This window comes from Xiphias gladius, chromosome 4 (genome assembly GCF_016859285.1).
Source record: "Xiphias gladius isolate SHS-SW01 ecotype Sanya breed wild chromosome 4, ASM1685928v1, whole genome shotgun sequence".
Lineage (NCBI taxonomy): Eukaryota > Metazoa > Chordata > Actinopteri > Istiophoriformes > Xiphiidae > Xiphias > Xiphias gladius.
The window spans coordinates 10,616,050-10,640,570 of NC_053403.1; the positions used below are offsets into that span (position 1 = coordinate 10,616,050).

Here is a 24,521-nt window from a genome sequence, read left to right on the forward strand (position 1 = left end):
CTAAAAAGTGTAATTGTAAATTTTATGTTGAAGGCAAATCACCCAAATCCCGGTATTGCTCTGTCTGTCACTGTCACTGGATTAAAGACTTCCGATCAGCTGAGGCTCAGCTGACGCTGGCCCGGACACCTGCTGCTTGGTTTGTTTACAACCCGCCAAAGGGCACATTGGCCGAATTCGTTTATTCGACCATAGACACAAACGTATTCATTTTATCTGTATAACGTGGGCCAGTCACAGTTCACAGTGTAAAGTAATTTCGGCTGAAATGTGAAAACGCAAGCGATCCCGTTTTCAACACACAGGCTCAATGCTTCCCAGGGGCAACGGAGTAAACTCCATCCACTGACGATTGACATGCTCAAAATTATTTTAATTATTACACAAAAACTTTACTTAGAAATCAACAAGCGCAATAATTAATAATTAGTATCTTATGTAATGATAAGAAAGAGGGATCTATATTGGCTAAAAGCTTTGCAACGATTTGTTTCCACTGTGCCACTGTTATGAGCTTAAATGGAGAGAAATTATATCCGATAAAAAATTATTCAGGACCTGTCACATTTAAATCCCCTCCTATGAACCCTCCACGCTTGTGCATGTGCGACTTGTACGTCTCAGTGAATCTCAATAAAGCTTTGGCGTTTTGAACCATCATGGCGGCCCGCACGGTGCCTGCAGCTGTCGGATGCTCAATAAAGTTCTTACTCAGAGATGCAGTTCTGGCCTCGCGGCAGATTTGCCGTCTGTCAGCCGGTTGCACGGGGAGAGGTAGGCCTGAGTGTGTTGTAGTTAATGGTGGTCTGGCTGTGTGAGATTCAGGGTGTCACGGCGTGTTTTAGGTAACACAGGTTTGGTAACTTTGCTGCTTACATCATTGATAACCTCTGCATTACACCTGGATTTAACGCACTCTCTTTCCAGTCACAGTTTCATTGCATTTAATAGAATCAGGACTTCTTTTTTTTAAAAGCGTCGGGATTAACGCAGATGTGTTTTGTCGACATGCTTCAAGGTTACACTAGTTGGAGGACATGTAGTTCGTCTGCCTCATCCGGCTCCCCTGAGTCTCCGGCAGCAGATGTTTCTGCCTCGGCTGAAGCCATTGGACACTACGACCGCCTCGTCCAGTGTGGTTCCCTGAGGAACGACGCTCAGCAGAGACACGTCCTCCAGCAGCTGGCTCAGCTGCAGCACACCCTGAAGAAGTACAGTAACAGCACGTACCTGAGCCCACCTCCTCCAGGACTAGACTCAAAAGATGGCAGCAGTCAACTCGGGAAAGATAATGACCCCTACATTACTGCAGCTGAAAACAAAGGTGGCGAATCAGCTGCTAAGGTAACAGAGATATTTTATTAACATGTGTCCTAATACAATAATGCACGGTCTGATAATCTTTGTCCTCAAAACTTTTCGTTACAGTCCCCTTTACTCAAACTCTTATCTCTTAATCTAATCTTAGTTGACATGAAACCCATGTGCGATCCTTTACTATAGCAAGGTTTTTGGAGCTAATTTCAAAACGCATAGAATCATTTTGATGATCCTCATGATCTGGATGATCCCTCACTAATCAATTAATCCACAGGTGATCCAGGCCACACCACAGACCTAACCACAGTGGTGTAAAGCAAATGAATTGCCTCGTGTGTCCCAGAGCAACAGGCCCTTGCCGTCTGCCTGTCTCTTTGACTTGTGAAGTCGATCTGTCGTTTGTTACCAAACACAAAACAAACTCCCGCCCCCTTTTAGTGTTTGGTAGTGGTTTTTGTATGAGAGAGAGAAGAATATGTGAATTTTTCTCATTCAGTGTACAGGCGACAAAGGATGACTGCACAACTGCCAGGCTGTTTTTCGTTCCTTTTTATGGAACAAATAACTGCAACAATAAACCACCCCAGGGGTTAAGACACTGACATCACAGTGGACAAGAGTATTACATAATTATATTCGGTGTGTTTTTGCCAACAATAAAATCTAATTAATAATGTAGAACGCATTGGCTTCAACCAAAGAATTAATAGGAACACCAAACAGTACATCCTCAGAAGATAGGGAAAATTCGAGGTCAATATGTTGAGTAATCAAAGGACTGAAACACAACTACCATTCCTTTTATAATCAAGACCCGTGCTCTGGTCTCCAAAATCAAGGTCCACTTACTAAATTATTCCAGAGCTCTCAGTTGATCTCACAGAGTGTTCCTCATCAGACAGAGTGTGCTATGTTGTCCCGGAGATGTCTTCTGACATATAACTAGCTGTAGCTGTTATGAGAAAAACAGAAGTCCTACGGCTGATATTGTAACAGCTGCTGAACCTGTATGCCAACAGATCCATCTCACTGACAACTGAGTAAACTCCTTCCACTGACGAAGACCCCGGGACACTGTTGAAAGCTCAGGGAAAACCTAGTAAATGGACCTTTGGGGTAGTTCTGCATCATTTGGATTTTTAACAAAAAGACAATATTTTTCTTCTTTCCATTGTGGAAGTTTTTGAGGGCACATTATAATGAAATAAAAAGGTGCAAACATTTCAAAATAATTCTTGCACTTGCACGTGGTAGAAAATAAGGAGTGATTCTGTACACAGTGAAGGATTTATTTTACACAATGGATATGTTTAAAGCCTTTTACAGTGTGGGATCTGGACTCTCATTCTGTCATACAGTAGAGCCCCATTGACGTCTAACATATGGAGGGGCTTCACAGAGTCCACTGCACTGTATTCCAGTTGTATCACTGATGGTGGCCATGGGGCTCAGGTCAAAAGGAGGGTAGGGGTCTGGGAAGTGTATTGTACATGTGAGTTTTGGAACGGCGTAATGTAGGGGTCTGTTGTTGTTTTTAGGTCAGGGGAGCTGACTGTCTAGTATTTGGTGGTGGGAGTGTTTTTGTTGCTCGGCTGGCACAAACACATAGGGTTAGGCAGAGATTTTTGGAAGGCAGCAGGGCAGACCTCCCGCTGGGCCCGTCCCGGCACCCCTCTCACTCTCTCACCATCCCCATGCAGTAATGAGGGGATCCCCATTGTCTGGGCCATTCTTGTCCTTTTTGCTTTTGATTTGGGACTCTGACAAATACTTTTGGTGTTAGGCTATCAACACCGCTAACCCCCCCCCCCACTTCTGCACCTTATTTCTTGCGCTGGGTCTCATACACATACACACTGACTAGAGTACTTATGCAATTATTCTAGTTTGAATTAGGTCATACCACTGTCCTTTCGATGTCTGTTCTCTCTGTGAAAGTGCCGCCATTGTCCTCACTAACTGACCAAGTCTGTGAGGAGAGTACACTTGACTTAATATTGACCCAATGTGGCGTGGTTTTGCGGATAGTCGGCTAACAATGGGCCATTGTTTAGTGGGAGCCGCACTCTTCAAGTCAGACCTGCATCATAGAGTCGTCCCGTACACGGTAGGCCTCCAGCAGGACAGGACAGTTACACCAGTTAAACAAAATCACTTTATTAAGCTTCCCAGTGAGAGACCTGAAATCTTTCGCTGTAGAAATGTTCGCTGTAAACATGTTCAAACACAGTTTTCCTAAAGTCACTTTAAAGCCAACCTGGCAATGTCCTGCATGTGAACTTTCCACTCATGTGCCAGTCTATATCCTCCACCAGGAGGTGAGACAAGGCCACAGAGCTCAGCTAGACAGAGTGGCTGAGGGACAGCCTTGTCCTTATCCACTCTGCCGAAGCAGAATGGCTACCAGCCACCACTGACAATTACCCTACCATGCCAGAGGGCAGCTTGGGAAGTCAGGGAGAAGTCACACACTGTTAAGCCAGAGCAGACAGGAAAGGCTTGTTGCTCTTCCAGTATTTCACTCCAGCACAGGACATGCAGTAGATGGAGGGATGGAGGGGGTGGATGGGCTGGAGAGGATGGGAGGAGCGGGGAGAGGGCAGCGAGAGAGAGGATGGGTAACAAGTTTGTTTTTTCATTTAGTTCTCAATCGGCCATTGTCTGCATTTACCGGAGTCAAGTGCTCCTTGTGTGGTGGACACCGAGTGCAGGGGACACTGAGTACCGTCCCCATGAAATAGTTACTAAATTAAATTGTGAGAGGACAGTCCTCTCTGTTTAGTGCTGAGTTAATTCCGAAGCTATTTGGCATCGCCCAGTTCAGAGATGGAAAATCATCAACCGCACTGTTTTTAAACCCTATGTAACACATCTGTAACTTGTTCTCCTAAACACAAATATGCCTCAAGTTATCATTACATGTCATAATTAAACTGATGACACATGCGTTTACATGGCTTGGGCCCCCTTTAGAGATATTTGGCTTTACTCAATATTCTCAGCTCAGTCACACAGAAGACTTTTTTTTTTTTTTTTTTTTTTTTTTTTGAAGCAAGGATCTTTTGATGATAGGAGGCAGGCAGTACAATGACTTCCAGCAGCACCTCAATGCAACAGTACCGTATCACAATTAGCAGCGCTAAACAGGCTGCACAGACAAGTCCACTCCATCTTGTATGGAGCCTCATCCAGTCCTCTCCGTTTTGTCTGACAAATCCCCCCATTGTTCCTCTGATGATGCTTTTCTTTCGTGGGAACCCTGGCTTGTCTTGTTGATTAGATCCCCTTTGTCTTCCTCCCCTGCAGTGGGCTAGTCTGGAGAATGTGAAACCTCACACTGTAGTGGTGGCTTAATGCCTCAACATACTTCGTTTATTAAACGATGATTCAGTCTTATATGTTAATGAATATAATGCTGTTTATTTAGGTCACCAGCTATAGTGTTCCGTGCTTTCATAGGGAATTAATCTATGCATTAAATTCATACAACCCTATTGATTTGTGGTTAACTGTTATGCATTGCTTTTTTGATGACAAGCAGCTGTTAAAAGATTTAATATAAAACAAGCATACTACAGTCATCTCCTCATTCTTCCTTTTTTCCCCCGAAGGAAGAGCCGACTCCACGACCACCCAAAGGCTTCTATATCTACGGAGATGTTGGTAAGATCACGTAAATAGAAAATGTGTGTTTATCATGGAAATACTTATCAATATGTCATTTACTGTGTTGCTAAACCTCTTAAAGATGTCTGCGATCAGGATACAAGTTGGAAACATTTATTTTTCCTTAATGTCTCTCCCTCTTAGGCACAGGGAAGACCATGCTTATGGATTTGTTTTACTCCCATGTGGAAAACACCCTTAAAAAGAGAGTCCACTTCAATGGCTTCATGTTGGACATCCACAAAAGTTAGTATTTTCTTCCCAATCCACTGCAGTAACTATTGAAGGTTGGCTTTCATGACTTTATGGAAGTTTTCCAACTCCCCATTCACTAGAGATCCTGTATTTATCTCTCTGTTTGTCCTGAAGCGCCCCCCTCCCTCAGCTAATTGTCTACCATTATGCATACAGGTGAAATTGCTCCTTTATTCAGTATTGTCAGTGGGTTTGGGTTGCGGATGCAGGTGTGCTTTAAGATGTGCCTGATGTTTGTGTACTGCTTAAAGGGATCCATTGGAGGAAACAAAGCCTGCCAAAGCGAAAGCTAGGAAAGATGTTCACCTATGACCCCATATCACCGGTTGCCATGGAGATCAGCCATGAAACCTGCCTCTTGTGTTTTGACGAGTTTCAGGTGAGCGAGTGTGTTAAAGAGTGTGCACGGTGTTTGTGTGTGTGTTTGTCAGTTCTTAAGATCTGCTTGAACATTAGCTAAAAGTAGCAAACAAGACAATACGAATTCTGAGTTTTTTGTTTTTGATACTCTTTATATCAACTGCATACATTTTATTTAAACAGTGGTACTCTGAAAATATACCTAAATAATAGATCCTACTGGTACATATACTGCTAGGACAACTCTAGATAACAAGGTCATGCTGATGTTTAGGTATGTCCTCAGGTGTTGCCTTATATTTCATTATATGGAAATATCTGTGAGCTGGGAGAATTAGATAAATACCAATACAGTCTTTAAAATGCACTAAAGATTTAAAGGAAATAAGACTTTTGGGGCACATTGCATAAAGTTATACAAATAATAAATAATAATTGTGTCTCTTTTTAAAGGAATTTTAAAGTTTAAACAAGTTAGCATACTGAAAAAAAATTATTAAATGACCATGCTTACAACCCTACTGTCTGATAGTACTGCTCCAGATAAAACAAAATCTATTCACTATTGACAGCAGGATTGGGGCAAGAGATGGTTATCTTTCAGTATGTGCTAACTTAATTATTTCGAAATTATTTGGAGACTTTTTACATAAATTTTTATAAATAAATATGGTATTTACATATTCAGTATTCAGTTGCAATAGCAAGCCAAGCGCGGATATATAACTGTATATATTAGGATCCAACACAAATGATTGCCCGTTGTCCGGAGAAAGCCCCTTGAGATGACACTTGGGCCTATGCAAAACCTCACAGAACTGTGATGAGGGAGGAAATAAAGGGGTATTTCACAGTATTTTCTTTGGAATAATAGGAACTTTATTTTTGGCTCTTCTTTGCTAAAGAGCCAAAAGGTCGTTTTGAAAAGTTGCACTCTGTCTATTCTAAGTGCAGTATTATATGCATAAACTAAATCCATTTATTATTGTTCAGTGCCTGTCTGGACAACTGGATCCTTCTGATCATGATGTCCCCACAAAAACAGGACTGGGGGACACCTAGTGGCCATTATGAATATAGTATAATTGCAAAATGACTTCCAGTAGCAATAAAACACCCTCTCTCTCTGTAGTATGTAGTAAATTAGTGATTTACTAGTACAGTAGTAGTAAAATTGTGTAATCTCACATGTACCAAGGTATAACATTTTCATTGCCAATACCTTAAACCTGCAGCAGTTAGTTGAGTCGGTGATTTCTCGCTTGTTTATATACTTGCCCGGTTAGTTCGCTCCCAAACCTGTACAACCAAGTCATCCATGGTGTTGTACCCTGGATAAACACAACTAAAAGGCTCCTTCGGCCATTAGTGCTGCAGATTTTTCTCATTATTTTAACCTTTGGTGTCAGAGGAGAGAGCCACTACTGAAGCTCTCTCCCTTCGCTGTAAGGTAATCATTCAATCACTGCCGCAGAGAAAGACGTGTGCTCCTGTCTTTATCATTAGCGACCAAACACATCTATTAGCACCACAATGTTGTTCCTCTTACTGATATCATTGCAGTTAATGCCGGCAGGTCAAAGGTCACAGAAGGTGCGGCTGCGCTCTCTAATCATTCTCTATGCATCTGCAAGGATCAAGAGCTGCTCCTTTCATCCACCAGTCTTTCACATTTTAAACTGCGGAGCTGTTTGTGCATTCTCATTGATTTGTTTTGTTTGCGGTCGCCAGCTTTGCTGTTTTCGCTTGTCGACTGTTGCTACCGATGAATGGAGGGGAAACAAGAAGACATGTGCGTGTTGTTTGTGATGCATAAACAAGAGGTTGCGAGGTTGGGAGAGTTGGGGATGGGGGGGTGTCTATACCAATCAGCGGCCTCCTCCACTCAGCCATGCAAATCAGGCTCTGGGTATCAGTCGCACTCTTCTGCTTCCTTAAGTGAGTGGAGCTAGAAAGCGACTGGCGGCGGCGGGTCAGATGGATCTTATCCTCTTAAATGCTAATGACATTTCTCCATTCTCTTCATTAGCACCGTGCCATTATCAGTAATTTGTAGCCCCCTCCCTCCTTTTGCGGCCCCCACCCCGGCTCCCCTAATGAATACTCGCCATTGAGCGGTCCGAGATGGAAAGATGGGAAGAGAGCGAGGAAAGGAAGAAGAAGAGTGAGAAGAAAGCGCTTGAGCATCATTGTCTCAGGGCCTCAGTCAGTGTGCAGCCTCTGTGAAATTGCTCATAGGTTGTGTACATAAAGAGGTGTAACATCAAAAGAGGTTTAATTTGGCACCCGTGTGCCTTGCTGTAAACTGACAGCCGCTTGAGTAATTGGATGCTCATTTAAATATCAGCATTGGCTGGCAGAGATTGCACCATTATTTTTGTGTTCCACAAGTGCTGCATCAGTCCCCTCCACCCTTCTCACTCTGTGGGTACCCATTCTCTTTCCCGCTCCCTCTACTCATTCAGCAATCAATATTGCCCCTCGTACTATGCCGATGTTGAGGGTACATGAATAAACAAATCCAGGTTGTATAAAAGGTCATTTTTAAATGATTCTTTTGAAATGAAAATAAAATCCTGCGGTCGGAGGAAATGGGGGCCCCTTCAGAGAGACACAGAGCCTTGGCTTTCTGTTGATTCTCATACACACACACACACACACACACACACACACACACACACACACACACACACACTCACACCCACAGAAGTACACACACACTAATTTGATGCCCCTAGCCACCTCTCCTTAGTGAAATCAAGGCTTTAACACAAATGTTAATCAAGTATTGGCAAGGGCAGTGGGGCTAATATGCAAAAGCAGAAGACTCTCCAGAGTATGAAAGGAGGCATATGCTGTGGGTATGGCAATCAGAAGGGCCTGTTATGTACAGAAAAGTAGGTAAGAGGGAGTAAGAGGAGAGGGCGGGACAGATACGTGACTGAAAAGTCTTCCTTTTATTCAACACATCTTAATTCTTAAAAGGTTTCATAATAAAATATAACATGTCTTTTCTCTTTCTTTTAGTTTAATCTTGTTACTTGGACATAACGGTTCTCCATCACATTAGTTACTATCTTTAAAGCAATAATTTTGCAATGGAAGGTCACTTTTTTAGGTGATTTGTATGTTATATCGGAAGGAAACTTAATTTATGAATTTATTGAATTAAAATGGCAATTGCCATGATGCCACTAATGACTTTGAGCAACCAAGAACGCTTGAAATAAATCATTTTCTTCTACAATTCGCCCGTCTTGTATCAGCCAGTCATCATGCTTTATCAGGCGTGTTATATACATGCGGGTTTGACTAGTGTGCATCACATGGTAGCATGATTTCTCCCTTCATGGGTGCTCAAAAGAACAACAGAGGTAAAAGAGAGAGAGGTGAGACAATTAAAAAGAGCACTGGATTACTAATAGAAAGGCCAGAGCTCTTCATTTAACAGCCAGCGACTCATAAATGTCCTTGCTTCAGTGTTGCCATTGACCGTTGTTTATTGTGGACTCATGGAAATGATGTAGATGAAAAAGGCAATGGACAGTTGAATTGGATTGATGTATTATGACCTGGTAAAGCCTTGTGTTTACAACACACATGCATGCACCTTTTTATATGCCTTTATATGGCCATCTTGGATCGAAGCTTTGTCTGCCATCGTGACCCCAGTCTGGATTCACATTGCTCTGTTTTCATTATTCTTTTCTTCCTCTTGTTTTCTCGCTTACGTTCAGTCATTCTCACGTCTGCTCAGTTGATTAGCTCAGGTCCGCTGCTTTGCTGCTACTTGTCCTCAGCAGAAAGCCGCTTCGTGACCATTTGCAGTCAGTTCAAGTGGTTTAGGTGAGTGCGTGGACGTGCGCGTGGATGTGTGCAAGTGTGAATGGCCATGACCAGACACAAAGGATTGAATGAGCACACCTGAATGTAACTAATCAACATGGAGTGTTAATAGCATGGTTTGACCTCAGACACACACACTCACACACATGGAGTGTGGCAAGAAAAGGTAAATTATACAGTACGTGAATGTGTCTCTTTGTCTTCTCTGGTTCTCTTCTGTCAGGTGACTGACATTGCTGATGCCATGATCCTGAAGCAGCTGTTTGAGACGCTGTTCAAGACCGGAGTGGTGGTGGTGGCCACCTCCAACAGACCCCCTGATGGTACGACGGCCACTGTCTGAGGACATATGTACTTTATATTTGCTTTCAACCATTGTGTATCAGTTCTATTGTTGTTACTGAACACACCACTCAGTAAATAGGTAGGATGGCTTAGTCTAAGTATGAAGCCATCAGAGTTACACTACAATAAAAATTTGCTGGTAGGTAGCATCTCAGAACCATTTAAGCTACTACAACATTAGTGGTAGCAACAACAAATATTGAGTTCTACTTTTACTCTAGAAACATATGTTAATTTTACAAAACAGTACAGAATTTTAAAATTTACATCACAGCATTATCTGAAAAATATTTTCTCTTACTGCTGCTTTCAAACAAATAGGGTAGTTTTGAGCTAGATCATCCCCATGAGTGGGAAAAATTTACCTTTAAAAAAAAAAAACTGTCACTTTACTCTCTTGACAATTCTTCTAGCATCATAAGTGACCCTTTCATTGCAGAAAATGGTATACAGTATACAGTATCTTATAGTATACAGTATCTTATATACCAAGAGCCAAATTAATCTACGCTGAAGGTGAAGCAATCGAGCGCCTTGCACAAGAGTACTCTGCAGATTGTGCCAGGTTGACAGATTGAACCAACAACATTTCAACACCAGCAAGTTCTTCCAGATGCTGCGCTGACGTAGCAATGATAGAGTTGTCGAAAGCAGAAAATCCTTTTAACCGCCAACCGTTTAACTACTAACTTAATCAAAATGAGGCACTTTGCTTAACCCCTCTCCAACATAACATGCTATTTTACTCAAAAGTACTCGACCATCTTTCCTTAATCATGAAGTTGTTTCCAGTTCTTTGATTTACTGTCTGTCAGTTAATCATTTGACTTATAAAAATCATAGTAGTTTTGGAGACGCTTTGGGAATAAAGCATGTTATGTTGGAGAGGAGTTTTGCGACATATTTAATTTTGATGAATGTTTACTGAAGCTCACAATGGTCTGCACCTCGCTGTCAGTGTAAATGCTAACTTATCAGCTTTTACTTACTGTGAGCACGCAAGAATGCAAGGAATTCTGTTTTATAGACAGCTCAGCTCATAAAGACTGAGAGGGCAAAAGACTGACAGTAAAATTCTGTCAGACAATGGCTTAGCCCTGAAGGTCCACTTAACTATTCGGCAAACAGTGCATATGCTGCAGCAGCTAAAATGACAAGTAATATTCCCAGAACATCAGTGTTTGCTTCTCCTCCACCTGTGCCAAAGTAACATCAACACATTTGACGGTTACTTTGCATACATCTGCATCATTCACGTGATACGTTTATCCAAAAAGTGCTTGGCTCCTGCAAGAATCAATTGAGCATTACAAGACCATACCAACTACTTCCTATTTACAGCAATTAACCAGAGTAAAAAGGTGAGGAACATTTGATACATCTCTCCTCTTTAGAGACATGACACAACCTTTAAACGGGCTTTGATGTTGCATTTACAGCCAGCAGAGTAAGGTTGGAGAAACAATGAGCTAGGTGGTGATCAAGGTGGAGATAAATGCGTGATGTGCTATCTGCGGTCTTTTTCTCTCGAGGAAGATGTTGATGTCTCAAAACCTTGAGTGGGTACAAAGTGGATGGCAGCAAGATGGCCCTCGTAGACAAAGACGCGCGTCTCTGATATTTACTGGCTATTAAGAACAAAGCACCAAACCATGCAAACTTGATAGAGAGCCTACTTGGTATTAATTACATTGTTAATGGAACACTGAAAACCATAAGAGACAACTGAACATGAAAGGCATACATTTTCCATCTTTATTGATGTGGAGATGCTGGTATCAAAAAGCCCTAGATGTGTTTTGAGGGGGAATTCAGAGAGAGGTTTTTGCTAGAATGGCTAAAGCAAGCATTTTGGGTTTTTTTGGTTTTTTTTGGTTTTTGTTTTTTTTATACTCATGGACTTCAATGAGATTGAGGAGGGTTAGTGGGAGGGATACGTGGTGTCTTTTTGGAATGGAACACTTACAGTGCACCGGACCTCACATGAACTTCATGTTATCTGACTGAGCTTATTTTGATGACCTTAAATGAAAAATAATTATCATTGACAGTGGCATTGGTTATATCTGTGTATAGTAATTAAATGTACAGTGTCATGGGGAAATAGTCATATAAAATGAACGACAGCTGGCTCCAGGTGTGATTCAGCACACTTCTCAACCTTTTGCTTATCTTAAGGGAATAGTACGACATTTTGGTAAATACGTTTGTTCGCTTTCATGCTGAGAGGTAGATGAGAAGAACAATAACACTGCCATGGCTGTATGGTAAATATGAAGCTGGCGTTAGCAGCTGCTTAGCTTAGCTTAGCGTAAAGACGGGGAAACAGCCAACCAGGCCCTGTCCAAAGGCAACAAAATCCCTCCACTAGCACCTTTTAAAACTCACTTCCTAATTACATTTCTTTCAGAGCGTTACTGCAGCTGGCCAAGAAATAGTCCAGAACACAAATCCCCAGTAAAGCCAAATTGTGTCGTTTTTACACTTTGGTTTTTGTACAAACAAAAACAAACGAAATGTGACATTTTTAATTGGTGATATTTTGTTACCTCTGGACAGAACTAGGCTAGCTGTTCCCCGCCTTCATGCTAAGCTAAGCTGACCAGCTGCTAGTTGTAGCTTCAAATTTACTGTACAGACACAAGAGTCAAATCGATCCTCTAATCTAACTCTCAGCAAGAAAGCAAATAAGTCTATGTCCACTCTTTTTTTTTTTTTTTTTTTTTTTAAACACTGGCAATAGTCATGTCTCCCACACAGCACAGTCCATTACAATATAGGTGTTATCAAGCGAGTGTTGTTTGTGTGTCAGGTCCTACTGTAGTAAGCTTAGGCCCAAACATCAACGACGACCACCGACCACTTGTTTGCATTTGCAGCTGGAGAGAGCTTAAGCATCAATGTGTGTGTGTCCGTGTATGTGTGTCTTTGTTTGTGTTTGTATGTGAATCAGTATCTGTTTTATCTGTCTATCAGGGATGCTACTTCAGATGTAATTTGTTCCAGCCGAGCTAATTGAAACCTCTATTCACCAAGCTGCTGTGGACATTGTCCACACTGAAAAGGCGACAGTCCTTTCTCTCGCCACCATTGTTTGGGAATGTAATGAATTTTATGTTGCTGCCGCTGCCGGTAGAGAAATCCATTTTTCTCCCCTGGTCCCTGTCCTTTTGTCGTGCCTCCCCACCCATCCTTCAGTTCATCAATAGCCACTTTATCTGCCAATCTGTGGCGGGGAATGACATTATTAGGAGGCTAAACAGCAGCTCTAATACAGGCCCTCCCCTTCTCTTTCAGATCTGTACAAAAACGGACTTCAGAGGGACACCTTCCTACCTTTCATCGACATGCTGAAGGTAGAGACAAAGTCATCCCTCTCTCTTGTCCTGTTAATTTATTCATTTGTTTATCTCACACACACACACACACACACACACACTTGCATGTGTGCCCCTGTCCCGCTGTGTCTCTGTATCTGTCTTTTTGCAAGTTGCTCTTTAGTGGTTTGATGTTTTCTGCTTCCCGGATGCCTCGCACGGTGTCACAAAGCTGTCTTTGATCATACCAGGGCACGCTGAAAGACTCACGCAGAGAGCGAGAGGAAGGCAGGGATAGATGGAGAGAGCATGAGTGAGTACAGGTAATGTGAATGGGAGGTGGGTGGACGGGGGTGAGTGACAGACGCGGACTGCTTGCATTTCAAAAGTAAGGGGGGTAGGTGGGGGGTTGGGGGAGCAGAGAGGAGCGATGCGGCAGTTAGCATTTTCCAGTGAAAAATCTACTTTGCAATTTAAGCAGGTAGCACCATTATCCTGCCTGCATCTCAGATGATCATTGATGTGTTTGGAGTGATCATGATCATAAATAATTGCATAATAATTTGTTGTCATGCATTTTGCAACAGCGGAGGGTAGCATTCTTGCATCTTTTATTGGTATTTAGTGTAAACAGTAAAGCCAAGCAATATCCCACTGCAGCATAATATGCCATAAATGAACAACTGCGTCCTTTTCACCATTCACGAGGAAGAGGAAAAGATTGCCAGTAGGGGGAAACAACAAGTAACAGACACAAATTAGATTATAACCACAGGGCCACTCACCATGCCCACTCCTCAAACACTAAACACATACACTTGTGATTTTCTGGATGTGAAGTACAGTGAGTGTCAGGCAACATTTCACCTTTTATATAATCAAAATGTTGCAAAACCATCAAGTCCTGAGTGGACATTGTTTGGTTACAGGTAGTATTGGTGATATTTCATCTAGTCTATAACGTCTAAGAACCATTGCCAACATTTTCTAACCTACCAATATTAGAGAAGTTACCTTAATGACTGTTGTTGACCCTGCGTACCTTAAAACTTATTTCCTGCAAAATATTTTGACCTGTAATTTGAATACCATACAGGATAATACTAAAAGCAAGTCATTTTAAACTGACTTCTATTTTTGAATTCCTTCTCCTCTGAAATTCCCTAAATAAATGCTTAATGGGTATATACTGAGGGAAGATCCATAGTGTAGATATTTTTTAGAGACAGACACGTGAGCAGTTCCCAGCTACGGTTTGGCTGAGTATCGCTCACAGCCAGTGTGAAGTAGCAGATAAATGCTCGCCACCGAAAATCACAAGTCATAGTGCTACTTGAATTTTATGGCTTACTGGAAGAAACCATTTTTAAATTTTCATTATGTAATATAGATTCAAATTTAAATATATCTCTCAAACTTTTATCAACCACCTGTATTTAAATTGTATTAGTACAATTTTTAGAGGCTTACTGATATATTTTGATATATTTGTATTGGTTTGGAATATCCAGTAACAAAATATCACTGATTATATTGGTACATGAATACTGAAGGTAGTTTAGAAAGCATCGTTTTTACACAGATTGCCCAGCAGACTCAACTTTTTACAGTCATCTGCACATAAATTCGATTGACATAGCATCACGGCTGAGCAGATTTAGGTACATGTGTGTTAAAAGTAATATTTTTCTGCGATTAAAAAAAGATTCTGCCTCCAGTACAGATCTTTCTCATAACCCTATGTAAACCAAATTTAAGGACGCATAGCAAAATATTAGTTTATACTCTACTGAAGAGGTGTTATCTGGATTTTTGTCCTCCTAAACATCATTGTTAGCCTGATTGGCCTCAAAACTCCACTATTAGTCAGGCTCCAGATATGATAATTAGTATGTTATTGCAATATTGTTATAATCCCATTACATGTTCCTATTACATCACAAACCTCAGTGTAAGTACCACTGTGTAGGCAATAAGGGGGGGGGGGGGAATTCCAGCACAAGTGCTTTTTATTAAGGGCAATATGGTTGATCTGAAGTGCCCAGGCCACAGACAGTTTCAGGGCCATCAGAGCTCCACTGTAGCTTCAGACACACACCTACAGAGGCAAACACACAAATGTAAGCGCTCCACAACCAGGGAGGCCTTGGAGTCACCCTGCTCCCCACCCACTCTCTCAGCAGCACCCTTGCCCTCTCTAATCCACCCTCATCGAGGTCCTGAATGCCTGTTGTCCCTCTCTGCCCCGCACTACCTCCTCTCTTTCAGGGTCCCATGTTCCCCTTTGTGAGGCCATCTGGTTTTCAGGGTTGGGGAGTTTTTGGGGGTGCGATGCCGTCTCTATACCCGCCTGTTCTGTGAAGTTAAAGCGTGTTTTAGCTAGGTCACGCTGCTAACTAGCTGACCCTTAATAGATTGAATTAATGCTTGCAGGGACCAGCAGTGCAGGTCCCCCCCCCCCCCCCGACGCAGCTCACTCTTGTATGCCTGGGCCTGAGTGTGTTTCTATAGCCAGTGAAAGAGGGTGTTAAAAAGTAAAAATAGCCTCTGACCGCTCCTCCCTATCACCTGAGCTAGAGCGTTAGAGGTTAAGCCACCACCTCTGTCCGCCTTGGTTGAGGTCTTTATTTATTATTGACTTCTGATTAGTTAGGACCCCTTTTTCCACAGCCCCCCCCCCAGATAATCCAGTTTCCTAATTTTAAAAATAAGAAGTTAGATCAAGCAGAAAGTTTTAGGTAGATCCACTTGCCAAGCATGGAAGTCATACAACTTCACATAATTTAAAAGTCCCTGACTGCTTTTCACTTTTTAGTTTGTTTGCATTCACTCAGTCATTTGTAATTTCTTGTCTTTTTTAAGCGGCTCTGTAGACTCCATCTGGAATTCTGTTCAGTTGCTTCTTTTTCTTTGTAGCCATGGCAAAGCTTAGCATTCTGTAAAATACAGGGTTTAATGGCTTTCTTTTTTTAATGGACACTGCCAGCATTGTAACTAAGACACTCTTTCTCCCTCACAAACTGTCCTCCCTCTCCACTTCACTTTACATCGGCCATCCTCTCCCTACCCCTGTATCCCTGCTCTTTATTCTGTCACTATCCTGTTCTGCTCACTGGCTTTACTCACCCAAGGTCGGCTCTTTGTATTTTGGTAGCAGAATAGTGACTTTACTTTCTCCGCTTGTTCGGTTGCAGTTGCACACAGTGCTGCCAGAGGGGAGGGGGAGACGCAACAACAACCCTGAAGCAACTTTTAGTATCTCTGGGTTTCCTGCTAATTTTTAACCCTTCTTTTCATGCACTCTCCGGCTCCATTTTTGTGTGACTGTTAATAATTGCCATTTGTGGTGCCGTTGGTGACGCAGGAAAAAGAAATATATAAATAAAAACAGGATGATAGAGAAAGGACAAACTGAGGAGTGAGAGGGATGTGGCCCTCCAGTGAAGACCTTGGTGGGAAGGACTGTCTGCGAAGAGCTGGCTGCCTGCCAGTTCAGATCAAATGGATGTTGATATCTGATGACTGTCATTGTCTTCCAGAGCATTTAATGGCAGGGCAGTGCCATTCACTGTGTGGCTGCAGGGCGTACCTCACTTCTTTCATATCTGTGTCTCTGGCTTCTAAAAAACTGAACAATTAACAAAGGACAAAATCGATTTTTCTACTTTTCAGCATGAGTAACTCATTCTGGCTCTGTATTTATTGTCTAATTTTTGATTGATCCTGTTACCTTGGCTTGTTATTTCCTGCTGCCAAACAGATTTTTTTTTTTTTTTTTTCCTGTTTTATTATAAGTGTGTGCATGTGTCAGATGTCTGTAATCAAGCTTGCATGCATGCGCACGGGTACATTTTACTGTATGCGTTTATTTGTAAACAGGCCACTTGTAATCTGAAGTCAACATTTAATTCAAGAGTGTCATTCTCACTTCTAACCTCGCTATCGTGTATGTTTAAAGCCCTTTTTCTATACTTGTTATGCTCCCTGCCGCTTTTACACGCTTGATCAACCCACTCGCCTCCTGATGTTCTGTCCTTTTTTCACTTTTGTAACATCATGACACTGAACAGACAGCGTTTTTAGATGTTATGAATTGAAATAGATTCTCAGACAATCTTTTTTATGAAGAAATGGAGGTGGGTTACTAACTTGTTCACCTGAGAACAAACAGTGTTTTTATACCTCAGTTATGCATTGTTGATGCTACTGGTGTTCACATAAGTCAAGGCAACTTTATACTGGAAATTCAGCGCATATAACGCATCAAGACTAGCAAACCAAAATACACTACATGAAATGTATGAAATGAAATGGCAAACTAAAACAAAAACATTTTAAGAAAATAAGAGTTAAGTTATAATTTAAAAGTAACACACATTTATGCACATCCTTTATTTGGTTTCGCCCAGATACCAAGTAATAAGAGTGCCATAATCACTGATATCAATACCACTGCGAATACCTTTTTATTATTAAAAGCAATTGATATACTATTATTTACATGTTTTATGAGCTAACAGTGATTTGTCAAACATTAGCCAATTCTTTTGACTATTCTCTGTTAATTAATTAATCACATGCATTAATGGTAACTAAACAAAATGTTTATTGTGAAAATTCTTTTAAATAAAAAGGGGATCACTGCACATATGGACACTACAGCAGAAGCAGAGAAGCTGAAGGTGCAGCACTAAGAACAGTGTCCACATGCCCAAAGCATGATCACATGTGAGACTTATCCGTTTTTTTAAAATTTATTATTATTGACCCTAGTATTGATACTTAAAACAAGGCTCAGGATCTGTAGTATTGTTTCACCGCTCCCTTGTCCCAAATCTTCTGTAAACTTGTTCTAGATCTGTGCAACATATAGTAGCTTCCCCATATTTGGATTTAATACCAGTGCTGGCTGGTCTTAAAGGTGAACTCTATCTATTTTTCACATCACAATCTGTTTACAGGTCTTGGAGCATACTTGTGCATGTGTGAAAAAGTTGTGCAAAAGTTGCCTCTCGTGGTTCCAGTGTTAAATCGTTGGAGTAGTATCCGTATTTTAAAAAATCCTATCTCTTATAATCTTGAAGCCATTGCAGAGCTTTTAGGAGTGGAGTGCTGCTGTGCTCAGCTGCGTCGCGTCAGTTTCTTATATCTGTGTGTTGCAACCAAAATGTGGAGCCTCTGTTGGCCAGGTGCAGGAAGCACAGCCGCCACCGCGTTTGGGAGCGGTTCGGTTTTGGGCCTCAACAGAGCTCAAGAGGGGTTGAGGGTGGGGGGTCCAGTGGGGTCCTGGATCACGAAAGGTGGGGCCTCCAACTCAAAAGATGTTTCCCCAAGAGGAGCAGCCGAGGCAGGGGGAGGTTGTGAGAACGACCCCACAGAACAAACCATTGCTGGCCCGAGGCGGTCACACTTTAAGGGAATAGATCATTAGGTGTAATTAGGGTGTTCACATTGTCACGTACCCCCCCCGATTGCCCAAGAATGAATAAAATCACCAGATACACCCCCCACTCACTCTCTCTCTCTCACACGCACACACACACACACACAGCAGCTCCACAGTTAGTGAAAACACTTTGATGTCAGAAGAGTCGTCCAGAACTTGCCAGCATAAAGGCAGTGTTTTAAGCTTTCTCTTTTCTCCCCCATCTCTCTCTCGACCCCTCTATCCCTCCCTCCCTCTTTTCTTCAGTCCCTCCACACAAGGCTGTAAGACACACATGGTTGAATGGACGACAACCTCTCCCCTCCTCCCCTCTCCCCCTCCCTCTCCCCCTCTCTCCCCCCCCTTCGTCTCTTTTTCAGCCTTCCCACCCCGCATTTCTTTGAGGCCTGGTCAATGCTCCAGGCCAAACAAAAAAAAGCATCAAATGTTTTCTGCTGCCGGGTAATGAGGGAGTGGACCTCATCAGGGCCCAATAGTCAGCTATCCTTGGCTTTTGTTGCAGCTCAATGGCACCGTGCTCTTTGAAAAACTCAACAGCAACTTTTTGAGGAGTAAAGGATAGAGAAAGATATGTCGTAGAGTGAGTGGGCGCAGAGGGGAGTAGAGGCAGTGGCCAAAAAAAAAAAAAAAAAAAACCCCACTCTGTTTTTATGCTAAACGCCTGTCCAGAGGGAGCAGTGGACAAGCTCGGACAATGACATGATTGGAGGTACATGTATTTGGATGACTTTGTTCTAAAGAGACTCTGATTCTCACGTCTGTCATGTCTCTCTCTCCTGAGTCAGCTACACTTAGGACTAGTTTTCACACCACAAGTACAAATAGCTAATATCAAGGCAGGACTTGTGATGATAATAAAATTAGGGGCTACAGCAAACGATTTATTTCATTATCATTTTAATCTTACCAGTTATTTTTTCAATACTATAAAATTTAAATAATGTATAAAATACTGAAAAATTGCCATGACAGTCTCCTGGAGCCTAAGAAAATGTCTTCAAATTGATTCATTTGTCTGAACAACAGAGGAAAACGTAGAGAAATTCAATTCACATTAAAATAAAAAGACAAATCCTCAAATTTCAGAAACCGAAACGTGAATTTGCCCATTTCCACCACAGGAACTTTTCCAAGGGCACAGAAACGTTTCTGCCTGATAAAATGACATCTGACAATTGAAATTGCTGTCGCTGAATTCTTTTCAATATCCCTTATTAAACCTCTAAACGTTTCAAAACTATATACAACTGTGCAACAGTAGCTCCAGACATGCAAAGTCACAAAGTCAAACTGTAACTCAGACTGTTGAACTTGATTTCAACTTTACTATGATCTCTGCCAAGCGAGTACAGCGTTAGAAAACTTCTTAGAGCTACAAATCTTCAAACACTGAAGTGTCTACAAATCCATCTCTGGTTGACCTTATCAGTGTAAAGTGACCTTATTTGGATTATCGATTAATCTTCCAATTATATTCTTGATTAATCAGTTATTTATTGGCCTATAAAATGTGATAAAATACTGAAAAATCTCAATTGTCGTTATCAGCTTTCCAAAGCGCAATGTTATGTCCTAAAGATACCTTTTGTCCAAGAAACAATCCAAAACCCAAAGATATTCAGTTTACTATCCAATAAGATGAAGAAAAGCAACAAGTCCTCACAACTGAGAAGGTGAAAAAAGAGAGTGTTTAGTATTGCTGCTTGAAAAATGAATTCAACAATGAATCCATTATCAAAACAGTTGCCAGTTACTTTTCTTTCCATCAACTAATCCGTGTGATGTGAAAGACTGACTGTGACACCAGACTACAGCTGCAAGTTATGATCATTTTCATTATGACTAATCTTTTCCTTGATTTCCTGATTAGTGGAATAATTTTTTTTCCATAAAAAGCTTGAAAATCATGAAAAATGCCCTTCACAGCCGCCCAAAAACACGCCAAAACTCAAAGATGTTCACTTTACAATTAACTATAAAAAGAAATATATAAAGCGATTAATCAGTTAACAAACGGATACATTTTTTAATCAGTCAACTAATCAATTAATTGTCTTTTCAGCAGTAGAACAGTGTAGGCAGTAGTTACTTATGCTCTGCTAAAATGCACAAGTCTTTTATACAGAATAAGCTAAAGGGATAGTGACAGGGAGCTAAGAGTGGAAGTTGCAAAGTAGTCTGACTAGATTTAACTGGAGACTGAGAGAGGAGCGCGGTGGTGGATGGTGATGGGGGGGCCAAGACCACAATGTGTGGGCGGATGAAATCTTGGAGGAGTGAGATCTTGACAATCCCCTCAAGATGGATAATCAAGTAATGACCCACAAGGCCTCAGCCTCATCTGATTATAAATAACCAATGGAATCATCATCACTGATTGTGTTTCCATTCCTCCTTCTTTCCCCTTTTTTATTTGTACCTCGCTCCTCCGTCAAGAAACGCATCAGCAGTCTTTACAGTAGAGACGGTTCACAAAGGGAGAGAGTAGAAGATGGCAGGATAAAGGACAAACTGAGATTCTAATGATGTGGCGGCTATAGTGACAAGTTTTTTTTTTTTTTTTTTTTTTTTCCTTTTTGGAGGGACTATTTACCCGTTGGTGGGGTCACAGTAGGTTGATGAAATGACACCTCCCTTTTGTGTGTGGGGGAGGGCGAGTTTGTCAGGTTGTTATTAAGCCTGATTCAGCCAATTGGCTCAGAGTGGGAACCCCGTTTGTGTGAGCGGACACGGAGATAAAAAGTTGACAGCGTAGAAGAATAGAGTATTTCCGTCCCCTTGCTTTGTGATGATTACTAATTATCCTGCAGCTTAAGAGGGCCAGTGGCAGAAATTCACTGATTTCATGATTTACCGGAGCTGTCGCTGAATACTCAGTCAGCCAGGCGATGGCTTGGATGGGATGATATGCAATTCCTTTCTTTTCTGTGATAGAATGGTGGAGATGATTACAGTTTGTGCTGTACTCCCTGACATGAATCCTGTTGACGTTTTACACTATCTGGAAAAGTTTGAACTTTGAATAGCTACAGGAACAATAGATCAGCTCAATAAACCATCAGGAAATGACATGAAATCCCAGAGCTGTCAGAGGAGAGTACGGCATTGGCTGCCTTCTGCGTTTGCTTTTTGTCCATTTTATTATTCCTACTGAGATGAGGCAGTGAGACAAAGTTCTTACAGTCCAAATTTCACATGACAGATGAGCAGCAAAGCAATAGAAACAATTGCAAAATGTTGGCACGTACTTTGGCATGTCATGGTAAAAATTAGAAATAATATATCATCTTGAAATTCAAGAATTCAGATCACAGTTAAAACTAAATCGAAGTTTAAGCAGAGATTCAGTTCTGAATGGGACAAAAATGTAAACATGAAAGATGGCATCTAATCTGATAGCTTCTGAAGGCTTGTTCCATTGCTACAGTGCACATTTCCAGTTTTGCTGTTTTATATTTTCAAATATTCTCTATATAAAGTTTCTTCTTTGTACCGCTACCAACATTGCTCAAGTTTGGGTAAAAAAAAATACAGTGAAATACAAAAATCCAATAAAAACTGCTACCTTTTAAAAAAAAAAAAAAAAAAAAAAAAAAAAATCAATCTATCTAATGTCATAAAACAACTAACAACTAACATTTCCTAGCCCAAAGATTTTCAGTTTACTCTCACATAAGACAAAGAAGAGCAGCAAATCTCACAACTGAGAAGCTGAATTTAGAAATTGTTTTTAAATTTTGCTTGAAAAATTAGACACACAATTTCAGATCATTCTGTTAGATTAGATTTAACAATATTATCATTGCACACAATAAGTAACAGTTCAGGAAATGCAGTTTGGCATCTAGCCAGTGCAATATTTGAATATTTGTCCCTTTGACAGATTTCTCATACGGTTTTTTGTGTATTTGTGTTATGTATGTGCATGTGTACAGGAGTACTGCCACACCATCTGCCTAGATGCTGGGATTGACTACAGGAGGCTGGACAAGGTTGCATCAGGGAAACTCTACTACCTGTAAGATGTCTGTACACATGTCTGTACACCGTACACACGCGCACACACACACACACACACACACACACACACACACACACACACACACACACACACACACACTAATATCAGCCCCATTTGATCCTCTGTTTGCAGTCCAACTCAGCTCAGAAGTTGTACATCTGGTAAAGAGTCGACATAAACCTGCATCCACAACGTAAACACAAGCATTCACATACACACACAAACACACACACACATGCAGGCACACACAAACACAGGAAATGTTTGTGTACCTAATTTGATTTTTTTTTTTTTTTTTAAAGGACTGAAATAGAAGGCAAAATGGATAAATGGGGAGAAGCAGACTGGGAGTTTTATAAAGACCTACATTACCTTGAGAGATCTATGAAAAGAATGAAAGAGGAATCAAAAGAATACAAGAAAATGGTGGGGCCTAAAAGCTAGTTTTCAGTTCTGACCAGGTGGTAAAAGCAAAAATATTTACTGTACTAATGGAAAATAAAACCACTATAATGAGAATTCCCTTCGACCGCAGTCCTGTTGTAATTGTTGACGTTGCACAGCAGGGGGTGTAGTTTTACCGCCGTGGAGCCGTGGTCCCGCCGAGAGTTCACAGGGCACCGGGGAAAATACAGGAAGTGCAACAGGGTACGCTGTTGGGATGACAATGGCTGTGGATGCCAGCGCAGTGCAGGTGGTTGTGGAGTCAAGGCATTGCATGTGTGCCGCTGGAGTTCTTGCGTCGCTCTTGTGAGCTTTTGTGCCGTATATTTCTCTTATCTTATTTTCTGCTTTGTTTTCTGCACATGAAATAAAAAAGAAGGGAACAAAGACCCCACAAAAATACTATCACGGCTTCAAATCTTGGTACCAGGACTGGGGCTTCTATTCTTTTCTTTTTTTTCCCCTTTTTGGTCAAACATGAATTTAGACGGCAGCAGTATGCACGGTGCAATTTAGAAAAATATGGCAGTGCTGAGAGATCTGGTGTAGCTGCCATCTAGTAGACAGCAAAAGTGGTATCCTTCTAAGGACCGGGCTAGGTACCATTTCTGTGGTTGACATTGGTGGCACTGATGAGGGGCGAGCCTCTCTACGTGCATTGCTGGTTAAGTACACTGATGTATTCACAGATGATGATGATGATGATGATGATGATCTTGGATCTACTGACAAAGTAAAATATGAAATCAAGTTGGTTGATGACGTACCCGTCACGCAGCCTTATCGGCGTATTCCACCGAACCGATATAAGGAAGTGCAAGAACACATCTCTGTTGAAGAGGGGAGTGAGAGTTTATAAGCTTCCCCTGTGGTTGCGGTCCATAAGCGTAATAGTAGCATAGGTCTCTGCGTAGACCATCAAAAACTGAACCTGAAAACAACGAAAGGTGCATTCCCCTTACCTCGCACTGATGACAGCTTTGATGCATTGAAAGGTGCCAGATACTTTTCCATCATTGACCTTGCTATTGGCTACCACAGGTGGTGGTAGATGAGCATGACAGGCATAAGACCGCCTTCACAATGCCTTTTGAGCTTTTTGAGTACCTGCGAATGCCTGTGGGTGTTTGCAGTGGCCCTGCGACCTTTCAAAGGTTAATGCAGGCAGCTGTGAATGACTTGATCTTTCAGATAATGGTAGTATATCTAGATGATATCTCGGTATACTCACCCTCGTTCCAATCCCACGTAGAAGGCCTGACACATTTCCTAGGCAACGCTTAAGGTAATGTGAGGAAAATGTAATTTTCTTTAGCAAAAAGTCAGGTTTCTAGGGCATCAGATCTCTGCAGACAGCATTGCGACAGACCCCTCAAAGGTGGCCGCTGTTAGGGAATGGCCTGCGCCATCCACAGTGAAGGAGCTACAGTCCCTCTCGGGCTCGTGTATTCGTTACAGACGGTATGATGAAGGCTTCCCAAGGATTGCTGCCTCCTTGTGT

General features: G+C 41.6%; 1 protein-coding gene across 1 annotated transcript in view; it reads left to right on the forward strand.

Annotated features, from left to right (window-relative positions):
• The first annotated feature begins 115 nt into the window (after positions 1-115).
• afg1lb (AFG1 like ATPase b) overlaps positions 116-24,521 on the forward strand; it is a 34,997-nt gene continuing 10,591 nt past the window's right edge. The window contains exons 1-8 of the mRNA XM_040126207.1: positions 116-774; positions 1,019-1,344; positions 4,932-4,983; positions 5,131-5,232; positions 5,493-5,620; positions 9,671-9,770; positions 13,090-13,148; positions 22,491-22,573. Coding sequence (XP_039982141.1) covers positions 660-774; positions 1,019-1,344; positions 4,932-4,983; positions 5,131-5,232; positions 5,493-5,620; positions 9,671-9,770; positions 13,090-13,148; positions 22,491-22,573 — 965 coding nt within the window. The 5' untranslated portion in view covers positions 116-659. The remainder of the gene's footprint in view (positions 775-1,018; positions 1,345-4,931; positions 4,984-5,130; positions 5,233-5,492; positions 5,621-9,670; positions 9,771-13,089; positions 13,149-22,490; positions 22,574-24,521) is intronic.